Below are 25,173 nucleotides of genomic sequence, written 5' to 3' on the forward strand. Positions count from 1 at the left end.
TCTTGCGGCCGATTTGCGGGAAATGTCGGCCGATTTGTGGGAAAACAAATAGATTTGCGGGAAAACAAACACAAAAGCTGTAAACATCCCCTGATTTGCATTCGATTTGCAGAAAAACCGAACACAAGAACATGTTCACAGACAATTAAAATCCGCATCGAATGGCGAACTACATCTGAACTCCTCGGTCTGGATGGCAAACTACGTCCTAACATTTGTGGGTGTTTTGAGGGACGTGTGTGGTCCGGACGTTTACTAGTGTTTTGAGGGTCCGTTAGAGATGCCCTAAGAAAGAGCAACCGTCAACATACGAAATCGAACTTCATACAACAACACTCACACTAGAACATCGAAGGCACCATTTACAGCATGATACATTCTATTCCGCTACATGGGCGTGCATGCACACAGCATACACTTGTGTACCAACTACGTACGACTGACGGGCAGGTTACAGACTACAAGGTAGACCCTGCTCCCCTCGCCATCTCTAGATGTACTTCTCCGCCGCTGGGTGCCAGCCGCTGGCCGGGTACGCGGGGTCGGGGGCCACGGGGGTGCCAACGGGGCCGTGGTGGCCGCGCGTCCCAGCCGTGCCGTGGCGTCTCGCGGCCGCGTCGGCGCGGTGCTCGGCCTTCTCCTGGTGCATCTGCGCGTCGGCCTGGCCCTTGCGCGCGCGCTCCTCCTCCTTGGCCATCTCCTTTTCGCCGTGCGTGGTCGCCGCGGCCTTGCCCGCCTTGCCCTGCACCTCGGCCGATCCCTCCTTCGCCTTCTCCTTGGCCGAGCTCACCATGTCCTTGGCCTTCACCTTCGCCGCCTGCATCGTGTAGTGTGTCGGTCCTCCAATGGCTGCCTCGTGCGTCGGGTGCGGATGACTGGTCGTGTGGATATAGTTCTTCCGTGGATGTCTTGCTTCTGTACGTGAGCTCTTGGGTATGGTGGATTTGTAGGCGCTGATTGCTCGGAACGGCGGCGGCGGTGGAGTTTGGTTTCTTGCCGGACGCGAGCGGCGTCCTCTCGCCTGGCAGCACGTCAGCTACGGGGTGGCTGGTGGCGCGCATGCGGCGATGCCAGAGCAGCGGGAGCTGCACGTCGCGGCTTGAGGTGGCAAACTGGCAGCCCGCGAACGTTGGGCCTGTGCGGTCGCGTAGGCCGCCTCGCACCGCCTCGCACCGCCGATCTGCCATGTGGTGGATGATGGAATTTACTCTAAAACTAAATAAATATCCTTCCCGCTTCTGTAAGATTTCAGATCCTGATGGTTTGGTTTGTAATTATTTCTCTGGAAATAGGGGGTGTCACATTGATTTCGGACGATCTCTGTTTCGCAGTGATGGTTCAGAACTATGCGAACCTGCTTGGTGATCTGGAAGATGTTCAGTTTAATGAAACTACTGACAGAGCTATCAGGTTACTGGATAAGAAGGGATATTAAGAAAAATTCCACAAAGAGGCAACATCTGTCTTTGTTCTTCAGCTTCCTTGCGTGCGACTTGTGTTGTTTTTCTTTTGATCGAGCTTACTGTCCTAATTGGGATTACTAGTATGGGGCGAGCCAGGTTTATGAAAAAACTTTGTTTTTTCTTTGGATTCCTAAAACCCAGATAATGGAAGTTATCATTTCTCTAAACATGTTCGAGAAACTTGAAGGCATGATTTTTCGAAATGTAAGAACCATACAGTTTAGAAATGAATCAAATTCATGCACTAGTAAACTAAAAAAAAATCACGCATCATCTTATAAATTGAGTAACCAAGGCAAAAATATATGAGTTTATGACCACACATGTTTCTCCTCTACACTTCTGTTAGGATCACACAAATACAAATTATACTAGCATAACCAAAAGGCCAAAAGGTAAACCTTGAAGGATCATCCTGAGCACAAGAAATGTGCGAGGCCAGATCATCGAACAAACACCACACAAAAAATGGTAATTTACTCTCATATCATACACTTTAGGCATGATCCTGAACTTAATATCCAAGTATAGTACGGAGCGACCAATCTACAAGAACACAAACTCAGCATTCTCCCCCAACGTGTTTATCTAGACAGTATCATCATCCTCAACAGTGTGATTTGACATCCTCAAGTTAGCATACATCTCTTGCAAACAAATGACGTCCACCAACAACCAGTTGTCCCCATTGCACAGCCAGATGCAAAGTCAAAAATTCCTGGAACTCTGGAATCGTCATCATCAGGTGATAACTAGGTGTTCATCTCGCCATACTCCACCCCATGTAGGGGTGGAATTGTTGAGAAACTTGAGAACCCAAAATTTAAGACAAGAATGTCATTCCCGAAGCTCGTATGTATGTTTTATTGGGGACAAGCAGAGGTCCTGGAAAACATGGCCGATAGCAATAAGGGAAGCGTGTCTTAGCCGAAGTATGCAAGAACCAGACACCGTCTTTAAACATATAAAAGTGTGCCACAATTTTTCCTCCTCCTGGTCCTGGAAGAACCAGAAGTAGGCCACTTTGTTTGAAGAAGATGCATCTGGTATTGCCCTCCGGTAGGTCACGAGGGGGTTGTGGGACGATGGGCACTGCTCTCTCGAGGCACAACGGGGATGGTCCAGCCCGAAACGTGGATTTGGAATTGCCCCTGATGAGGATGCGACCGTTGTGGCAACCCCCGATCCATACATTATGATAGCCATCAAAGTTGTAGCTTGTCGCACGACGGGCGACAACGGCGAGCTTGGGGGGCTGAGGCGGCATTAGGGTGAAGAGTTAGGGTGCTGTGAGGTAGAAGCAGAGTGGGCGAGGAGGGTGCGGCTCACGAAATTGGCGGAGGAAGGCTGGGTTGGAGGCGTGGAGGAACCAACGCTACGAGGATGGCACCGATGAGTGCAGTGGGGAAGCCAAGGCAGACGATGATCTCAATGAGGAGGTTGTTGTCGTCGAGCACCTTGGGCACCGGGTCGGCACATGGCAGCTTCTTCGCATTCACACGTACCTTTGATGAAATGCGATCGGCCCTAATACAATAGCAGCAATAACAACGCTATTCAAAAATTGGTCAATTCAACAATTTATCGCTATCGGGGGGGGGGGGGGGGGTGATCGATAAGATTATGCCATATCATTATCATTTATCATTTGGTTTGATTTATCGCTCTGGCAAGCGATTTATCAAGAATCTACTGATAAACCAGGCCTATTCCTAGAACATGCTTATTTCTTTTTTGTGGACCTTGCTAGTTCTACTTTGCTTGTAATTGTACAAGGATTTAGAGGCAAGGAATCCAACATAACACTTGTGTCCAATATTAATTTTGTGTTGAATATAGCATATTTCAGTGATGTGAACTTGAGATTTGAACAAAAATGGCTGATTAATAGCCGACGATAAAATCAATCAATCAATCAATTTTTAATTAATCTCTAAGCCGACCGAGACATTAACGACAAGCAATATCCTTAACATTCAACATTCAGTAGCAGCTGGGACTGACAAATGCAACAATCCAGCTAAACATTGAAAAACTGCGCAAAACAATAAGAAATTAGATATCACCCTACGTATCGTTCCCGTCTCAGCATGTCCATGGTATGTCTGCCTCCCTGTCATGTTATGTCTATCTCCCTGTCTCAGCAAGTACTCCCTTCGTTTTTAAATGTCCCTTTAGTGATTTTAAATGGATTATCACATACGAATGTATATAAACCTATTTTAGAATGTAGATTCATTCATTTTGTTTTGTATATAGTAATTTGTTGAAATCTCTAGAAAACAAATATTTAAAAAAAGCATGTACAGACCACCGTGGTATGTCTGCCTCCCTGTCATGGTATGTCTACCTCCCTGTCTCAGCAAGTACTCCTAAAACTCAGTCGAGGCACAAGGGAGTAGTATTTTCCGCAAGAGAAGGAAATAATTACCTTACGGCGACTTTGATAGTTTGGGCTTGCTAAAACTCAGTCGACTAAGATTTAGTAAGTCCTAATCGACCTTGCAGCATTGTTGGTCGTATCACGTCATCTCACCGGTTGGTTGTATCGCGTCGTCTCATCGGTTTGACGCATCCTCCATTAACGGTTGTAGCATTTTAGTCATTAACGATTGTAGCATTTCAGTTAGAACGGTTGTAGCATATGTTATCGTTGCTTGCATCACCGTAGCACCACAACTACGACTGACTCAGTTCAATAGTTTTATGTTCCAAGCTCCAATTGGATGGTCTTGATCTGTCCTCTCGCTCTGAACGCCAAGCTCCAACTGGATGGTCTTGATCTGTCCTCTCGCTCCGAACGATCTCCTCCTCTCTCTCTCTCTCTCTCTACTATCTTCATGTAGTTGGGGGAACACTCCACTATCTGCATGTAAATATTTGGGGGAAATCAAGCTAGGGTTTCCGGCGAAGTAAATTAGTAGGGGATCGAGATCAACCTAGGGTTTCCCGCAAGAAACTAAGAGAAGAGAAGTAGATTAGTAGGGGACCGAGAAGAGGAAGGAGATGGGGTCGCCGACCTCGAACCGCCGGTGACTGGGTTGAGATCGCCTCTTTTTCGCTCGGCTCCGGTGGCCGTTGTGCTGAGAGTGGAGACTGAATGAGCTGAGCGACTCTTTGGCTAGAGCGCCGGCATTCATACGCACCACTGCTTTGCTATCCAGCTCCACATCAAGTTTGTTCACGTCCATTTCTGAGCATCTGATTCTCACGCACGCCAAGCGAATAAGCAAGTACTCATGTCACAAATTACGAATCAAATTTTGTGATGAAAACAGGCAAGAGCACTGGACTCACAAATTACTAGTACATCAAAGGTGCATTTTACAACTGACCGATACATTTTATTCGGGCACACGCATGTGCGCACAGCATACACGCGCGCGCCAACTACGACACACGGGCAGGATCACTAGCCACACACAAAAAACACTAGCTGCCAGCTCCTGATCCCCCGATCATCTGGCGTCTAGACGTACTTGTCCGTGGTCGGGTACGCGCCGGTGCCCGTGTACGCAGGGTCGGCGGCGGCGCCCGCAGGGCGGTGGTGGCCATGCGGCCCGGTGAGGGGCACGTGCGTGGCACCGTGGCGCCCCGCGGCGGCCTCGGCGCGGTGCTCGGCCTTCTCCTGGTGCATCTCGGCCTTGGCCTGGGCCTCGTTGGCGCGCGTCTCCTCCTTGGCCATCTCCTTCTCGCCGTGCGTGGTCGCCGTGGCCTTGCCCGTCTTGCCCTGCGCCTTGGCCGTGCCCTCCTTCGCCTTCTCCTTGGCCGAGCTCACCGCGTCCTTCACCTTCACCTTGGCCGTCTGCATCCTCGCCGCTCTTCCTCGGGAAAAAAGCTTCTTCCGCTTGCTGTGTGTATGTGTTCTTTGTGTGGGTGCTTGGGTGTCTGGGAATGTTGGATGTCGTGGCGGTCGTGTGGTGTATTTGTAGGCGGAGGATGGGTTGGGTTGGGATGGCGGCGCTGGCGTTTTGGGTTCCGTCGGGAGCGAGACGTGGGGTGCTAGGTGGCGCGCATGCGGTGGTTCCAGAGCAAGCCGGAGTTTACACGTAGCAGCGTGAGGTGGCGCCCAAGGTTGGGGCAGGCGGGCGCGTGTGCTGTGTGGCGCTCTTCGAAGGAGCCGCGTGCCCCTGGGGTGGATGACGGCGGCGTGCTCGTGCTGCGGATCACTCCGGTGCACGTGATGAACGGCATCTGGATCAACATCAAGTGAGTGTAGCTGTGCAGGTCCTGTTCCAGTGCGTGTTTGCTTTTTTTAGGGTGAAAAACAATTTATTTTTTTCATATCATTTCATTGATAGAAGTTAGAATGAATACAAGAGATGATACAATCGCATGACATGAACGCAATAGGCGTGAACATGGTGCCAGAAATAAAGAGACATGAGACATGAGATGCTCGACCCAAATAAAGATAACACAACTAAACTCGTCTACCAGAGAAGCAGTCCCACCGACAACTTGACGACCAACATTTCTAAATCCAACATCGAGGACACCACGAGCAAACAAGACAACGCCTTCACGAAGGAGAACGACATCAAGACGTCGTCGTCGTCCGATCCGGGAACCCGGACCTAGGGTTTCCCCTGATGCTCGAAGAGGGGCACAGTTAACGACCATGACAGCGCCTCCAAGAAGGGAACGAGACCCGCAGGTGTCGCCGCTGCCAGCATAGGATGCAGGGATTTCTCCCTGGCCAAAATCCGAGCAATTCCAAACCATCGGAGCACGAACCGGAGAAGTGGAAGTTTAGCATAGGCCGGAGCTACGACTGCAGGAAGGGGAGCCATGCCCGATGCCGAAGGAGGCACCGGGCGCCGCCGGACGCGCGGGCCTCAGAGGAGGGCAAAGTTGTGTGGCTGAGCGGAATGAAGGCGAAGGGGATGCGACGGTGGCCAGAGACCCGGGTGAGCCATCATCCGGAAGGGAGCGCAGATCCAGGCCACCGGAACCGGAGCAGCAGGGACACCGTCTTGCTCAAAGAGCTAGAAGAGGACGCAGCTCTCAAAGCATGAAGGAATCGACGATGCGCCGGGATGGACGGCCAACCAAGGGCGCCAGCAGGGTGATGGTGGTGCGGAGATGCCAGGGAGTCAACAAACCGAATAGGTCGGAAAGAGCGCAACTTCCAAGGCTTGTTGGATCCAAAGCCGCGCCGACCAACCACGAACACAGGAGGGGCGCAAGTCCATGGTCGTCGGGCCGAAGCCGCCCCTGCCGGGGGTGGGTGGGTGGTGAAGAGGACACACGGGAACTTCCCGACGCGCTACAGGGAGCAGACGCCGCCGGGCACAACCAAGCACCTCCATGGCCGCCTCCCGAAGAAGTCGAACCGAAGCCTAACCAGGGGATGGGGAGGGTCGGGGGAGCGGGGGTGGGGAGCCGCAGCGAGTTGAGCGCGCCCGGCCATCACGAAGGATGGACGGGGAGCACCGTGACCGGTCGGGGTGGCCCCAGATCCCATCTGGGGTGGACCGCAGCAGAGGAACCGCAGCCGGGGGAGGTGACCCAAGCAGTCAGCGCACCGAGGGAGGCCTCCCCTGCCGCCGGTAGAGGCCGCCGGCGCCGCCAGGGTCCGGATCTATGGGAGGGGGCGGAGTGGAGGAGGGGAGGGCAGGAGGCGAGGGGAAGAGAAACAACCCCGCCGCCGCCACCCCAGGGCCCGACGCGGCTTCACCGGCCGTCCCTTCGGCGACGGCGATGAGGGGTTGGAGGGAGGTGGGGACGGGCCGCCGGCGAGCAGGGTTCCCCCCGAGTCGCCCGGCTCGGGCGACGCGAGGGTCGGGAAAAGGAGAGGGACGCGAGGGTCTGTCAATATTCTGTTTAGTTTGGGTTTTGAAGTGGGATACAAGGAGGGTCATGGAGATTCCCAAACCACACATGGCGTCCTGGACCCTGAGAAAGAGCAAATTTCGCTAGTCTATGTGCCTCATAGTTTGCGGCACGACTCTCAAACCCAAACTTACAATTAAACTTAGTAGCTTTGAGATTTATTTCGCTAATGATAGCGCCATACCGGCCTCTGGCCCCCTTAGAAATGTCTAAGACAACTTGCTTGCAATCCGAGGCAATGATGAACTGTTGTAAATTGAGGTCCTCTGCCAATGCTAATGCCTCTCGACATGCAATCGCCTCCAAAACAGTAGGGTCGCAGACATCAAAGATAACAAGTGCAGAGCTTCCAAGATAAAATCATTGGTCATCCCTACAAATAGCAGCTGCGGAACATTCACGCTCGAATCTAACCCCTGCGTCAACATGAATTTTTGTATAGCCCACTGGAGGAGCCTTGGGTCTAGAATTAGGCACCACATGCGATAAAGGTCCCGAGACAGCACGCGTATTGCTGCTGCCAATGATTTCCAAGTCTGATATGAACCTGTTTATAAACGCATGTGTGGAGTGTGGGCTCTAGAATATACCTTCATGTATTGCCTTTCGTCGTGTCGACCAAATAGCCTATATAGTTATCGCGAGCAACGTGAATTTCTGATGTGATAGGGATTCTATTAGAGTAAAAAAGGCATTGTTTGGCTGAGGGTTCAGCAACTTCCATCATTTGCTGCGCCAGTTCACTGTCGTTGAGAGCCCAGATGCATCTTGAAGCGGCACATTCGATGAGCGAATGTCGCCATGAGTCAGGCGCGCCACAAAGCCCGGCTGAATCTGTCATTTGGCGATGCATGCGTACGTCATTCGTTGGTAAGAGTGTTTGGATAGGCGCCACATGAACATCCTCACATTTGCTGGGACACTCGTCCTCCACAGCGTTTTCCAAGCTTTCTCCGCTGTATTGGAGCTGGAAAAGCCCGAGGTTCCCTCCAACCATGCTTCTCTCCATTGTTTTGTCGCTACTAGCATTTTATAAGATGATTTCACAGTGAACGATCCATGCTTCTCAAAATGCCAGCACCAAAAGTCAGGAATATTGCGGGTGCAGAGAGGAATCCCCAAAATAACTCAAGCTTCCATTGGCATGAAAGTCGCCTCCACCATCGCTCTGTTCCAAGTTGCGGACGTGTGGTCAATTAGTTCCGAGATCAAAGATGGCGGGTTCTGTACTCGGTTGCCGTATGGACGAAGCATCTCGTCCCTGGGAAGCCAGTTATCATTCCAGATGTGTGTCGTGTTACCATTACCCACACGCCTTATCAAGCCCTGCTTTAAGATATCTCTTCCTTCAACAATAGCCCTCCATATCTGGCTAGGGTGGCTCCCGAGGCTAGCCTGTAAAATATCAGAGTTTGGGAAGTATATGCTTTTTAATAGCCTTGCACTCAAAGCCTCTGGGTTATGTAGCAACCTCCAAGCCTGTCTAGCAAGCATAGCAAGATTGAACAACTCAAAATCTTTGAAACCTAGGCCCCCCATTCCTTTCGGTTGAGTAATAGTTTGCCAAAAGACCCAATGAGGTTTGCGTTTGCCCTCTTTGCTCCCCCACCAGAATTTCCTTATCAACATGTTGAGGTGTTCACACAATCCTATGGGGAGCTTGAAGCAAGACATAGAAAAACGGGCACTGCCTGAGCTACAGCTTTAACAAGGACTTCTTTACCCGCTGTTGACATTGTGTTTGAAATCCACCCCTATACCTTACTCCACATCCGATCATTTAAATATTTGAAGGCCCCATTCTTTGAGTTACCAATGTCAGACGACATTCCCAAATATTTCTCATTTAGTTTCTCGTTTGGGATGGTAAGCAACTCTTTAATCTGCACTCTCACATTCTCAGGCACTCCTTTGCTGAAGAAGATTGATGATTTTGAAAAATTTATGTGTTGACCAGTAGCCTGACAATTAATATTCAGAACCTGGTTTACCTCATTAGCACCCACACCATTAGCCTTGAAGAACAGCAGACTGCCATCAGCAAATAAAAGATGATTCACTGGTGGAGCTGAGGAAGCTACCTGCAAACCACTTAGATTGGATGACTCACTTCTGGATTTAAGGAGGCACGAAAGGCCCTCTGCTGCTAACAAGAACAAGTATGGGGAAATTGGGTCCCTGACAACCCGAAAGTATAGGGGATCGCAACAGTTTTCGAGGGTAAAGTATTCAACCCAAATTTGTTGATTCAACACACGGGGAGTCAAAGAATACTCTCAAGTATTAGCAGCTGAGTTGTCAATTCAACCACACCTGGAAACTTAGTATCTGTAGCAAAGTGTTTAGTGGCAAAGTAATATGATAGTAGTGATAACGGTAGCAAAAGGTAACGACAGTAAAAGCAATGTTTTTGGTATTTTGTAGTGATGATAGCAATAGCAACGGGAAAGTAAATAAGCGAAGAACAATATGTGGAAAGCTCGTAGTCAATGGATCAGTGATGGAGAATTATGCCGGATGCGGTTCATCATGTAACAGTCATAACCTAGGGTGACACAGAACTAGCTCCAGTTCATTGATATAATGTAGGCATGTATTCCAAACATAGTCATACGTGCTTATGGAAAAGAACTTGCATGACATCTTTTGTCCTACCCTCCCGTGGCAGCGGGGTCCTTACGGAAACTAAGGGATATTAAGGCCTCCTTTTAATAGAGAACCGAAACAAAGCATTAACACATAGTGAATACATGAACTCCTCAAACTACGGTCATCACTGGTAAGTATCCCGATTATTGTCACTTCGGGGTTAACGGATCATAACACATAATAGGTGACTATAGACTTGCAAGATAGGATCAAGAACACTCATATATTGATGAAAACATAATAGGTTCAGATCTGAAATCATGGCACTCGGGCCCTAGTGACAAGCATTAAGCATAGCAAAGTCATAGCAACATCAATCTCAGAACATAGTGGATACTAGGGATCAAACCCTAACAAAACTAACTCGATTACATGATAGATCCCATCCAACCCATCACCGTCCAGCAAGCCTACGATGGAATTACTCACGCACGGCGGTGAGCATCATGAAATTGGTGATGGAGGATGGTTGATGATGACAATGGCGACGGATTCCCCTCTCCGGAGCCCCGAACGGACTCCAGATCAGCCCTCCCGAGAGGTTTTAGGGCTTGGCGGCGGCTCCGTATCGTAAAACGCGGTTATTTCTTCTCCTTGATTTTTTTCTCCCCGAAACTCAATATATGGGGTTGGAGTCGGAGAGGCAACAGGGGGCCCACGAGGTAGGGGGGCGCGCCCTTGGGGGGCAGGCACGCCCCCACCCTCGTGGAGAGGTGGTGGGCCCCCCTGGCCTTCATCTTTTGCAAGTATTTTTCATATTTTCTAAAAAGTTGCTCCGTGAAGTTTCAGGTCATTCCGAGAACGTTTGTTCTTGCACCTAAATAACACCATGGTAATTCTACTGAAAATAGCGTCAGTCCGGGTTAGTTCCATTCAAATCATGCAAGTTAGAGTCCAAAACAAGGGCAAAAGTGTTTAGAAAAGTAGATATGTTGGAGGCGTATCAACTCCCCCAAGCTTAAACCTTTGCTTGTCCTCAAGCAGTTCAGTTGCCAAACTGAAAGTGATAAAGAACAGTTTTTACAAACTCTGTTTGCTCTTGTTGTTGTAAATATGTAAAGCCAGCATTCAGGTTTTCAACAAAGATTATAACTAACCACATTTGCAATAACGCATAGGTCTCAAGTTTACTCATATCAATAGCATAATCAACTAGCGAGCCATAATAATAAATCTCGGATGAAAACACTTTCTCAAAACAATCATAATATGATATAACAAGATGGTATCTCGCTAGCCCTTTCTGAGGCCGCAAAACATAAATGCAGATCATCTTTAAAGACCAAGGACTGACTAGACATTGTAATTCATGGTAAAAGAGATCCAGTCAAGTCATACTCAATGTAAACTAACAGTAATGAATGCAAATGACAGTGGTGCTCTCTAACTGGTGCTTTTTAATAAGAGATTGATGACTCAGCATAAAAGTAAATAGATAGGCCCTTCGCAGAGGGAAGTAGGGATTTGTAGAGGTGCCAGAGCTCGGTTTTGAAACAGAGATGAATAATATTTTGAGCGATATACTTTCATTGTCAACATAACAACCAAGAGATGGCGATATCTTCCATGCTACACACATTATAGGCGGTTCCCAAACAGAATGGTAAAGTTTATACTCCCCCTCCACCAACAAGTATCAATCCATGGTTTGCTCAAAACAACGAGTGCCTCCAACTAACAATAGTCCCAGGGGGAGTTTTGTTTGCAATTATTTTGATTTAGTTTGCATAAAACATGGAACTGGGCATCCCGATGACCAGCCACTTTCTCGTGAGTGAGGAGCGGAGTCCACTCCTCTTGAGAATAACCCGCCTAACATGGAAGATACGGACAGCCCTAGTTGATACATGAGCTATTCGAGCATACAAAATAGGATGATTATTTGAAGGTTTAGAGTTTGGCACATACAAATTTACTTGGAACGGCAGGTAGATACCGCATATAGGAAGGTATAGTGAACTCATCTGGAATAACTTTGGGGTTTAAGGGATTGGATGCACAAGCAGTATTCCCGCTTAGTATAGGTGAAGGCTAGCAAAAGACTGGGAAGCGACCAGCTAGAGAGCGACAACAGTCATGAACATGCATTAAAATTAATCAACACCGAATGCAAGCATGAGTAGGATATAATCCACCATGAACATAAATATCGTGAAGGCTATGTTGATTTTGTTTCAACTACATGCGTGAACATGCGCCAAGTCAAGTCACTTAAATCATTCAGAGGAGGATACCACCCTATCATATCACATCACAACTATTTTAATAGCATGTTGGCACGCAATGTAAACCATTATAACTCATAGCTAATCAAGCATGGCACAAGAAAATATGATCTCTAGTTGTCATTGCAAACATGTTTGTTCATAATAGGCTGAATCAGAAACGATGAACTAATCATATTTACAAAAACAAAAGAGGTCGAGTTCATACTAGCTTTTCTCATCTCAGTCAGTCCATCATATATCGTCATAATTTTCTTTCACTTGCACGACCGAACGATGTGGATAATACTAATAGTGCACGTGCATTGGACTAAGCTGGAATCTGCAAGCATTCAATAAACATGAGAAGACAAAGCAATATGGGCTCTTTTGTTAGATAAACAATAATGCATATAAGAGCCACTTCAATAATTTAATCACGGTCTTCTCCTATCGACCCCAAAGAAAAAAAAAGAAATAAAACTATTTACACGGGAAAGCTCCCAACAAGCAAAAGAAGAACATGAAATATTTTTGGGTTTTCTTTTTAATTACTACTACAAGCATGGAAATTAAACTGATTAAAAGCTACAACTAATTTTTTTTGTTTTTCTTAAGGTTTATTAAACACACAAGAAGAAAGCATAAAAATAAAAATAAACTAGCATGGATGATACAATGAAAAAGTATGAGCACCGACATCTAGCAATGAGTGTGTTGATATAAATGTAATGTCGGTGGGAAATACGTACTCCCCCAAGCTTAGGCTTTTGGCCTAAGTTGGCCTATGGCCACGGCTGGCCTGTCGGATATCCATAATAATAGCAGGGGTCGTACTGCGATGCAGCAACTATCGCCTGCTGAGCTGCAGCATGGCGACGAGCGGCCTCCTCTCTCCTCTCGTATTCATCTGTCTCCTCTCTGGTAATAGTATATCCTCCTCTTTCCTGATAATCAAAGAAGGCAGGGGTAGGGAGAGTAATACGGACATCACGGCGTCTGTCAAAGATTAGTCGATACTGGAGAGGTGATTCGTTCCTCTCAACAAACTGGTGGTGAACCATAGCATTAAAATCTAGATAAGCAGGAGGTAATTCAATATCATCTTCGCGTATGGCTATACCAAGAAAATTAGCTATGCGGGTTGCATAAATTCCACCAAAGAAATCTCCATTAAGTCTATTAAGATGCAACCTACATGCAATAATGGCTCCCAAATTATATGATTTGTCTCCTAACACAGCACTCCTAAGAATACTAAGATCGGGGACACACATGTGACATGCCTCATCTTTACCATTAATGCATCTACCTATGAAGAGAGCAAAATAATGTATAGCAGGAAACTGAATGCTCCCTATGGTAGCTTGTGTAATATCTCTAGATTCTCCCACAGTTATGCTAGCAAGAAAATCTCTAAATTCATATTTGCGAGGATCCCTTATACTACCCCATTGTGGAAGTTTGCAAGCAGTGGTAAAATCCTCTAAGTCCATAGTGTAAGATTTATCATAAAGATCAAACAGGACAGTTGGAGAATTAGGTGAAGTTGAAAATTCAAACCTCCTCACAAAGGTACTGGTGAGGTTGTGATACTGGCTGCACTTCTCTTCCTCGAAGCTCGCGAGATTAGCGTTACACAAATATGCGTTGAATTCTTCCTTAATTCCCGCTCGATCCATAAAGTTCTCAGAAGGCCATTCACAAGGACGCACTGGAGCGTCTCTTGGTGGCTCTTCATCAGCATCACGCATTGCAAGTCTGGGTCCTTACTTCCTTGAGGAACCACCTTGGAACATTTTCCTAAGCATTTTTCTTTCTCTGAAAAATTCTGAAATTTTTTAGTAACTTCAAAATAAAAGTAAACCAAACTCAATAATATTGATAGCAACTACTCCTACAAGTGCCTAGGGCCTATATCATGCATCAAAACTACTTTTGACCATATAAATTTGACATGCAAGCTCAAGAACAGGGTCACCTAAACAACAAAAATTTGCAATGAATAAAGCACTAGAACAAAAACTAATTGGACCAATGGAGGAGTCACATACCAAGAAACAATATCCCCAAGCAGTTTTGTGAGAGGTGCTTTGAGCAAGGAGATCGAAAATGGCAGCAAAATGAGCTTGGACTCGGGTTTGAGCTGGTTATTCGTGTTTGTGGGAGGAAGAAGAATTGTATGGGTGAAAGGATAAGTGGAGGAGGGCCACCGTGGGCCCACGAGACAGGGGGCGCGTCCAGGGGTAGGGCGCGCCCTCCACCCTCGTGGGCAGGTGCTTGACCCCCCTGCTATGTTCTTAGTGCCAAATATTCTAGAAAAAATCATATTTAAATTTCAGGGCATTTGGAGAACTTTTATTTTCGAGGTATTTTTATATTGCACGGATAATCAGATAACAGACAGAAACATATTTATATTTATTTTATTTAATATAAATAACAGAAAGTAAAAGTGGGGTACAGAAGGTTGCGTCTTCTAGTTTCATCCATCTCATGATCATCGAAAGGAATCCACTAACAAGGTTGATCAAGTCTTTTTAACGAACTCATTCCGAATAACATGGAACCGGAGAAATTTTGAATAACACTATGTTACCTCAACGGGGATACGCACATCCCCAATAATAAGAATATCATATTTCTTCTTGACAGTAGGAATAGGAAATTCAAAACCTCCAAATATAATCGATGGAATTTTTCCAATAGAGTTGATACTATGAACTTGAGGTTGTTTCCTCGGAAAGTGTACCGTATGCTCATTACCATTAACATGAAAAGTGACATTGCCTTTAGTGCAATCAATAACAGCCCCTGCAATATTCAAAAAGGGTCTTCCAAGAATAATAGACATACTATCGTCCTCGGGAATATCAAGAATAACAAAGTCCGTTAAAATAGTAACGTTTGCAACTACAACAGGCACATCCTCACAAATACCGACAGGTATAGCAGTTGATTTATCAGCCACTTGCAAAGATATTTCAGTAGGTGTCAACTTATTCAAATCAAGTCTACGATATAAAGAGATAGGCATAACACTAACACCGGCTCCAAGATCACATAAAGCAGTTTTAACATAGTTTCTTTTAATGGAGCATGGTATAGTTGGTACTCCTGGATCTTCAAGTTTCTTTGGCATTCCACCCTTAAAAGTATAATTAGCAAGCATGGTGGAAATTTCAGCTTCCGGTATCTTTTTTTTATTTGTAATAATATCTTTCATGTACTTAGCATAAGGATTGGTTTTGAGTATATGAGTTAATCGCATACGCAAAAAGATAGGGCTAATCATTTCAGCAAAGCGCTCAAAATCCTCATCATCCTTTTTCTTGGATGGTTTGGGAGGAAAAGGCATGGGTTTCTGAACCCATGGTTCTCTTTCTTTACCATGTTTCCTAGCAACAAAGTTTTTCTTATCATAACGTTGATTCTTTGATTGTGGGTTATCAAGATCAACAACAGGTTCAATTTCTATGTCATTATCATTACTAGGTTGAGCATCATTATGAACATTATCATTAACATTACCACTAGTTTCGGGTTCATTACCAGATTGAGTTTCAGTATCAGAAATAGAAAAATCATTTGGATTCTCAGGTGTTTCAACAATAGGATCACTAGAAGCATGCAAAGTCCTATCATTTTTCTTTTTTTCCTTTTAGAAGGACTAGGTGCATCTTATATTATTTATCTGAGAATCTTGCTCAATTCTCTTAGGGTGGCCTTCAGGATACAAAGGTTCCTGAGTCATTCTACCAGTTCTAGTAGCCACTCTAACAGCATTATCATTATCTTTACTATTCAATTCATTGAGCAAATCATTTTGAGTTTTAAGTACTTGTTCTACTTGAGTGGTAACCATAAACGCATGTTTACTAATAAGTTTAAGTTCACCTTTAACATTAGCCATATAATCACCCAAGTGTTCAAGCATATTTGAATTGTATTTCAATTGTCTACCAAAATAAGCATTAAAGTCTTCTTGCTTAGCCATAAATTTATCAAACTCATCTAAGCATGGGCTAGCAAACTTAGTAAATGGGATTTCAGCTTTATCATATCTATAGAGAGAATTTACCTTTACTACCTGTGTCCGGTTATCAAGACCATGAGTTTCTTCAATAGGTAATGGATTAAGATTATATGTTTCTTCAACAGGCGGTAAATTAAGATCATGTATTTCTTCAATAGGAGGTAAATTCTTAACATCTTCGGCTTTAATACCTTTTTCTTTCATAGATTTCTTTGCCTCTTGCATATCTTTAGGACTGAGAAATAGAATACCCCTCTTCTTTGGAGTTGGTTTAGGAATAGGCTCAGGAATTGGCTCCGGAGGTGTCCAATTATTTTCATTTGTCAACATATTATTCAATAGAATTTCAGCTTTATCTGGTGTTCTTTCCCTGAAAACAGAACCAACACAACTATCCAGGTAATCTCTAGAGGCATCGGTTAGTCCATTATAAAAGATATCAAGTATTTCATTTTTCTTAAGAGGATGATCAGGTAAAGCATTAAGTAATTGGAGAAGCCTCCCCAAGCTTGTGGGAGACCCTCTTCTTCAATTTGCACAAAATTATATATATCCCTTAAAGCAGCTTGTTTCTTATAAGCAGGGAAATATTTAGCAGAGAAGTAATAAATCATGTCCTGGGGACTACGCACACAACCAGGATTAAGAGAATTAAACCATATCTTAGCATCACCCTTTAATGAGAATGGAAATATTTTAAGGATATAAAGGTAGCGAGTTCTCTCATCTTTAGTGAACAAGGTGGCTATATCATTTAATTTAGTAAGATGTGCCACAACAGTTTTAGATTCATAACCATGAAAAGGATCAGATTCAACCAAAGTAATTATATCAGGATCAACAGAGAATTCATAATCCTTATCAGTAACAAAGATAGGTGAATTGCAAAAGCAGGGTCAGGTTTCATTCTAGCATTTAGAGATTGCTTACTTCATTTAGCTAATAACCTTTTGAGTTAATTTCTATTTTTGCAAGCTAAAATAGCTAAAAGCTTCTTGATCAAAAACATAACCCTTAGGAATAACAAGTGATTCTTCATCATCACTTTCATCAGTATCATCAGATTCAATATTTTTAATTTCTCTAGCCCTAGCAAGTTGTTCATCAAGAAAATCACTAAGTGGCATAGTAGTATCAGGCATAGAGGTAGTTTCATCATAAGTATCATGCACAGCAGAAGTGGCATCATCAATAACATGCGACATATCAGAACGAATAGCAGAAGCAGGTGTAGGTGTCGCAAGCGTACTCAAAACAGAAGGTGAATCAAGTGCAGAGCTAGATGGCAGTTCCTTACCTCCCCTCGTAGTTGAGGGATAGATCTTGGTTTTTGGATCTCTCAAGTTCTTCATAATGATAAGCAGATATATCTATCCCAAGTGACTCAAAGAATAGAGCTATGCTCCCCGGCAACGGCGCCAGAAAATAGTCTTGATAACCCGCAAGTATAGGCGATCGCAACAGTTTTCGAGGGTAAAGTATTCAACCCAAATTTATTGATTCGACACAAGGGGAGCCAAAGAATACTCTCAAGTATTAGCAGCTGAGTTGTCAATTCAACCACACCTGGAAACTTAATATCTGCAACAAAGTGTTTAGTAGCAAATTAATATGATAGTAGTGATAACGGTAGCAAAAGGTAACGGTAGCAAAAGCAATGTTTTTGGTATTTTGTAGTGATGATAGCAATAGCAACGGGAAAGTAAATAAGCGAAGAACAATATGTGGAAAGCTCATAGGCAATGGATCAGTGATGGAGAATTATGCCGGATGCGGTTCATCATGTAACAGTCATAACCTAGGGTGACACAGAACTAGCTCCAGTTCATTGATATAATGTAGGCATGTATTCCGAACATAGTCATACGTGCTTATGGAAAGGAACTTGCATGACATCTTTTCTCCTACCCTCCCGTGGCAGCGGGGTCCTTACGGAAACTAAGGGATATTAAGGCCTCCTTTTAATAGAGAACCGAAACAAAGCATTAACACATAGTGAATACATGAACTCCTCAAACTACGGTCATCACCGGTAAGTATCCCGATTATTGTCACTTTGGGGTTAACGGATCATAACACATAATAGGTGACTATAGACTTGCAAGATAGGATCAAGAACACTCATATATTGATGAAAACATAATAGGTTCAGATCTGAAATCATGGGACTCGGGCCCTAGTGACAAGCATTAAGCATAGCAAAGTCATAGCAACATCAATCTCAGAACCTAGTGGATACTAGGGATCAAACCCTAACAAAACTAACTCGATTACATGATAGATCCCATCCAACCCATCACCGTCCAGCAAGCCTACGATGGAATTACTCACGCACGGCGGTGAGCCTCATGAAATTGGTGATGGAGGATGGTTGATGATGATGATGGCGACGGATTCCCCTCTCCGGAGCCCCGAACGGACTCCGGATCAGCCCTCCCGAGAGGTTTTAGGGCTTGGCGGCGGCTCCGTATTGTAAAACGTGGTTATTTCTTCTCCTTGATTTTTTTCTCCCCGAAACTCAATATATGGAGTTGGAGTTGGAGTCAGAGAGGCAACGGGGGGGGCCACGAGGTAGGGGGCGCCCTAGGGGGGCAGGCGCGCCCCCACCCTCGTGGAGAGGTGGTGGGCCCCTGGCCTTCATCTTTTGCACGTATTTTTCATATTTTCTGAAAAGTTGCTCCGTGAAGTTTCAGGTCATTCCGAGAACGTTTGTTCCTGCACATAAATAACACCATGGTAATTTTGCTGAAAACAGCGTCAGTCCGGGTTAGTTCCATTCAAATCATGCAAGTTATAGTCCAAAACAAGGGCAAACGTGTTTGGAGAAGTAGATACGTTGGAGACGTATCAGTCACCCTGTCTGATTCCACGAGTTGGCGTAAACTCCTGCAATTTCTTACCATTGAACATGACAGAGAACTTCACTGTGGTCACAAGATTCATTACTATGTCGACCCACCTCTTTGTGAAGCCCAGCTTAAGCATTATAGCTCTCAAATATTCCCACTCGACCCTGTCATATGCCTTCATCATATCAAGTTTCAGTGCACATTATTGATGCTTCTTCGCCTTGTTTCGCTTCATAAAATGCAGGCATTCATAAGCAGTTATAATGTTGTCGGTGATCAATCTGCCTGGGACAAATGTTGACTGCTCCTCAGAAATAATGTTGGGTAGCACTAGCTTTAGGCGGTTTGATATTACCTTTGAAGCTATCTTGTACAATACATTGCACAAAATGATCGGTCGAAACTGGGATAAGAGGGTGGGATTTTTTACCTTGGGGATTAGCACTAGCACAGTCTCATTGATACTCGCAGCTGTCTCCGTACCCTCCACGGTTTTCAGAACCACATTGGTGACTTCGTCCCCACAGATCTTCCAGTGACACTGAAAAAATGTGCAGGACATCCATCCGGGCTGGGTGCTTTAAGTGGGAACATCTGGAAGAAATCATTTTTTTACCTCCATTTGAGTATATGGCGCATTAAGAGATTCATTCATCGATGGGGTAACCTTACGTGGGACTGTGTCCAAGACTTGATTCATATTTTAAACCCCCTCCGATGTGTACAGCTCCTCATAGAAGGCTGTAGTCAGAGACTCCATCTCACTTTTATCTTCAGTTATTTGCCCGTCCGGTCGCTGCAAAGCTTTGATCTGATTTTTCCTTCTCCTTCTGCTAGCTCTAAGGTGGAAGAAATACATATTTTTGTCCCCATGTGTGAGCCACTCCAATCTAGCCCTTTGTCTCCATAGCATTTCTTCTCTGTGGTACAATTCTGTTAGGTGATCAACAATCTTAATCTCCAAATGATTGGGACCTGATCTGCCTTGGGAATCACGTAACTCATGTAACTGTCTCCTCAGCCCTGCTATCTCATGGCGAACATTACCAAAGTGTGTGCGGTCCCATCTTGATAGGTCCCCCGCCAGCTCCTGCATTTTGTCCTTTAGCTCTTGCACCGAGGATACCCCAGTGGATGTCCAGGCGGTCTCCACCACAGCCGGCAACGTTGGGTCTCTTTCCCAGCCAATTTCATATTTAAATGATCTCGGCCCACTGTTGCATGCATGCAAATCGCTATAACGTACCAAGATGGGTACGTGATCGGAGGTAGGTGCTATTTTATGCTCCAACGTAGCTCCAGGGAATGCAATAGACCAAGCCGGGTTTGCAATGCCCCTGTCTAATCTGACTCTAGTAAAAGTTCCTCCAGTAACCTTCTTCCCAAAAGTCCAGCCGTTCCTAGAATATCCCATATCTGAGAGGCCGCATGTATCCAAAGCATCACGGAACAAATCCATCTGAGCCTGACTCCTGTTGCCGACGCCGTCATGTTCGTGCGCATGAAGGACCTCATTGAAATCCCCCACGACTAACCATGGCAAGTCACTCGTTCTGACGATACCCCTCAGCATATCCGAGGTTTTGTATCATTCGTTTACTTGCGCCTCCCCGTACACAAAAGTAACTCTTGTCCTAATATCAACCATTGCATCAACAATAGCATCGATGTGGTAATCAGAATAACCGACAACTTCAAGCTTTATTTCATCATTCCAAGAGATACCTAAGCCTCCACTCCTTCCATGACTACTAACAGCAAAACTTCTATTGAAACATAAAATGCCTGCTAGATTCTCTACTCGAGAGCCCTCTATTTGAGTTTCAACAATACATGCGATAGAGGGGGCAAGTTGCCTCGTGAGATCACGAAGCTCGCAAACTGTCGCGGGTTTGCCAGCCCCGCGGCAGTTCCAGCATAGAAGACTCATTGCGCTCGGCGCGACTCCTCTAGAGAGCCCGCAAAACGCGCATCAGAAGGGTTGTTGCTAGTTTTAGCCTTCAGGATTCCTTGCTCAAACATCATCACAGTGTCTTTCGTCCTCTTTGGTTCTTGCTTGGAGGTTGGACTCTGAGGTACCGCCGCTGGGGTAAGGCCAGAGGCGCTTGACCCGAGCTGTTTTTTGTTGCATAGTCTGGCACCACATGCGCCCCCAGGTTGACTTGTGCCGCTCCACGCTTCCTGTTGCCTTCAGCCCCTATCATGCCTATGTCATCTTTAAGACTGGGGTCATCCCGTTCCATCCACTCCGTGCTATCATGCTGACTTGCACCCCGCTGGTTTGCCCCATGACCTGCTCCACGGCCAGCTCTGCCTCTGCCTCTGCCACCACCTGGCGAACTCCCGGCTCCAGGGCCATGACCTGGACCCTTAAACCAATCAGCACGAAGATTTTTGAAAACTAGTGTCGATGGAGGATGAATTCCATTGCCACATTCTTTGTACAGGTGACCTAACATACCACAGACGGCGCACCAGTCGGGCAATCTCTCATACTTCACCCTGAAGATCTCCCTTTTCTTCTTAATCACCAACGAAACAGCGTTCCTGAGAGGCTTTGTGACATCCATCTTTACACGCACCCTGAAAAAGTTACCCTCAAAGTCCTGAGACTTGGGTTCAGCATAGATGAAGTCTCCGACAGTTGCAGCAAGGGATTTGATCAGGACAAAAAACAGTTCCGGGAGGTCATGAATTTGAATCCACATCTCAATTTTGTTCAAACTAATTGACGATGGTCTGGTGATTCCGTCATATGGCTCAATAATGACCTCCTTGCCCTTGAAGGTCCATGGCCCATCTTCCATTACTCGCCCCCAATCACCGATGCAAGAGAATTGCAGGGTGTATAGGTTATCCTCCAATGGACGGAATTAACTTCTTGCACTAGATCCCATGCAACCCTCATGTTGCGGAAGAACCAATACTGACTATATTGCCTGTCGATGTGCACACGAGCAATTGCCATCCAGCGAGCAGCTTCCTCCGGTATGTCACCATCCTCCACAACTATGTCCACCAGATCATCCTCTTTCAATCCCAACTCCTTCATCATTGCTTCCATGTCGCTCATCGCCGATTCAGACGCCGACATTGAGCCCTCCATCATATCTCTTGCCCGAGAAATAACAGATTCCCCGGGCGGGATGTTCCCTAGGACGGCCTCCAGTCAACCACGATGCCAGCCACCCGAGGGCGTCGGCGATCTGTGGTAGGGAAGCGGAGGGGATCGTGATCTCCACGTCAAGCGAGCGCCGCCAGGAGGAGGAAAAACCCTAGCTAGAGGGGAAGACACGGCCGAGTAGGATTCCCAGACGTACTAGTGTGCGTTTGCTATATTGGAGGCTGCTATACCCTGCATGTAGCACCCATTAATCGCATCGGCCTGCAATCAATACGGCCTTTGGAAAAATAAGTACAGTTTATTCCAGATTTTGATATATACAAATAATTATAACAATCGTGTATTACAGAAATATTTGCCCTATAAAAAAGAAGTATCTATGTAAGTAAAGAAAGTGTTTATATTTTTTTTTAAATATGTTCATGTATGTGTATTATAAAATATGTCCTTGAATTAGAAAATGAATTTGTTTTATAATTATTTATTTAATATAAAAACGTGTTTACATATGTTCAAAAGGTGTCCATGTAATCTTTAATGTTAGTGCAACTTTAAAAGGAGTTCATGTACTCAGTAAAATGTTATTGTAATTTTAAAACGTGTTTATGTATTTCAAAAAGTGTTATTGCAATTTAAAAAGTTTAATGTTTTTAAATGCTTGTGTAATTTATTTAAATTTTTCACATGGTATTCAAAATTGATGATATAAAATTATAAAGTATTCTTATTTTTAGAAAATCAAGTATTTTAAAAAATGTTTTCGCACATTTAGGAAACATGCCTAAAATTATAATTAATGTTCATCTAGTTGTTTAAATTGTTCGTGTAATTTCAAAATGTGCTTATGACTTTTATAAAAAACTTATGTAATTTTAAAAGTGTTAACACATTTACTACAAGTGTTATAGACTTTTCAAAAGTTAATATGAAAACATGAAATAGAAAATTAAAATACATAAAAAATAAACAGAGAAAAGGAAGATCACATAAACCCGGGGAAATCGGACATAAGGTGAAAAAACTAGACGCTAGTGGATCTTGGCCCATGCTTTAGCGCTTCCACATTGCATGATCGCATGATCGTGTGCAGTAGTTTCCCGCGTGCATTTTTAGTAGGGGACAAAGATATCTACAACACAGTTACATGAGATAATTTACAAATCATGTCATATATGATTGAATTTATTTTATAGTATATATGCACTACAATAGTGATGTTTTCTTATGAGCTGAACCAAGGCTCATTCTGACCCCAACAAATGCTCTATCCCGCTAAAAAAACAAATGCACTGTCACAGTTGGAATTACAATGATTTCCCCCTTTTTTCTCGTTACTCGGTTGGATTAGTGTTTGGGCGATTGTTATACGCCACCTATTGCACATGATAGCCCATCGATTGTCCACATTAGGCATATTAGTGGGCATGCGCAGCTCAAACAACTTATGGAACGGTTTTGATCGCGAGCTACGCGGGGATTTCCCTCTTGGTTTTCTTTCAAACTTTGTATGTTTACTTTATTTTCCCCTTTTGATCTTTTAATTTCTATCACCTTAATTGTACTTTTGTTTTATTTTTTTCTATTTCTCGTACAAATGTTATACAAATTATATAAATCTTTATCAAGTAATACACATATATTCTACTCTGCTTTATTATTTTTTTCTGGATTTCTATTCTATTCTATATTCTACTTTTAAATTTTTAGTTTCCATTTCCTTGTTTTTTGTTTTCTGTTTTCTTTGTTTAGTTTTTTCATTTTCCTAATTTATTTGGTTCTGTTTCATTCTACTTTTAAAAAGTAAATACATATAATTCTTAGAAATACATGAATATATTTTTAAACGCGTGACCACTTTTTTGAAACTACTTGAACATTATTTTTAAAAGATGTAGACACAATTAAAACTTATACGATTCTTTAAAGTAGTTGGATCTTTTCAAATGACATGAAATTTATAAAAGACATTTTTAAAACCATGAGAACAATTTTTAGAATACATGAACATTATTTATATTTACAAAAATACTTTCTGAATTTGTTTTGTTTTTTAAAGGAATGCATGAACACCATTTAAAATCAAACTAGCATTTTAAAAATACATGAAAATAAATTAAAATTGCATTTTCAAATATATAAGATGTATTTTTTTCTTTTATGTTTGCATTGGATAAGAGTGGGGGAGATTCTTTATTCATTTTTACAGGTGAGTCCCACATGTAAGCGGTATATCTAAAGTAACCCTTCTATGAGCTACGCATGGGCATTCTGGACAAAGAAAATGATCAAAGGGGTTTTTTGGATCCTGAGTGGCGGGAAGCAAGTGCATCATTGTAAAGATCTCAAATGTTTATTCCTAAGTCTAACATAGTGGTAAAAGTAGTAAAATTATACTGTGGGCATCCCACAAGCCAAAATAATAAAAAATCTCAATTTTGTATTCCTTAGTCTAACATAGCCATAAAAGTAATAAAATTATATTACTTGTGGGCATCCTGAAAGCTTGTGGACTGGCCTTAAGTTTTTGAGCTTGTGCTCAAGTTCTACATTATGTGTAGTTGTTCGTAAGGGCCCGATATTCAATTCGGCGCTCGGGCTCATCTGCACCAGGCGAAGAGTAAAATAAAAATTTATAGTAGAAAAAAATTATGCAAGATGATTTAGTGCGCCAGTGCGTTCAAAGTTTCATGGCTAAATGACATCCGAGGAGCTAGTCGCAAAAAAGAGAAAATGACCTCCGAAGAGTGCTCTTTTCAAAAGTTTCTCACATGCCAAAATTTATCTTTTTTCTAAGAGCTACTGAAATTTCCAAACTCCATGAAATTCGGAAGGGAGTTCACGCACATGAGCATCTCGCAATTTTTTACTATTTTGAAGGATTTTACTGTTCACCCATGACCGTGAGTGCAGATGCACCCGAGAGCTAAAACGCCACTTCCGTAAGGGCAATCCTTTTGTTTGTGGATAATTTATAGCCGCATTGCAGATGCCTTAAGCGAGAGGAGGAAGTTGT

The 25,173-nt window shown here is 44.1% G+C and overlaps 2 protein-coding genes across 2 annotated transcripts; both read right to left on the reverse strand.

Annotated features, from left to right (window-relative positions):
• Positions 1 to 321: 321 nt before the first annotated feature.
• Positions 322 to 940, reverse strand: LOC125534025 (uncharacterized). The gene has a single exon (XM_048697333.2). It carries the CDS (start codon positions 821 to 823, stop codon positions 491 to 493), a length of 333 nt encoding a protein of 110 aa, XP_048553290.1. The 5' UTR covers positions 824 to 940; the 3' UTR covers positions 322 to 490.
• A 3,784-nt stretch (positions 941 to 4,724) lies between these two features.
• On the reverse strand, positions 4,725 to 5,395 carry LOC125534026 (uncharacterized). The gene has a single exon (XM_048697334.2). It carries the CDS (start codon positions 5,272 to 5,274, stop codon positions 4,933 to 4,935), a length of 342 nt encoding a protein of 113 aa, XP_048553291.1. The 5' UTR covers positions 5,275 to 5,395; the 3' UTR covers positions 4,725 to 4,932.
• Positions 5,396 to 25,173: the final 19,778 nt, after the last annotated feature.

Source organism: Triticum urartu, chromosome 2A (assembly GCF_056163025.1).
Source record: "Triticum urartu cultivar PI428250 chromosome 2A, HENAU_Tu73, whole genome shotgun sequence".
Classification (NCBI taxonomy): domain Eukaryota; kingdom Viridiplantae; phylum Streptophyta; class Magnoliopsida; order Poales; family Poaceae; genus Triticum; species Triticum urartu.

Bases quoted from the DNA above. Each gene is read 5' to 3' on its own strand.
- LOC125534025 (XM_048697333.2), bottom strand. From the start codon at position 823: ATGCAGGCGGCGAAGGTGAAGGCCAAGGACATGGTGAGCTCGGCCAAG.
- LOC125534026 (XM_048697334.2), bottom strand. From the start codon at position 5,274: ATGCAGACGGCCAAGGTGAAGGTGAAGGACGCGGTGAGCTCGGCCAAG.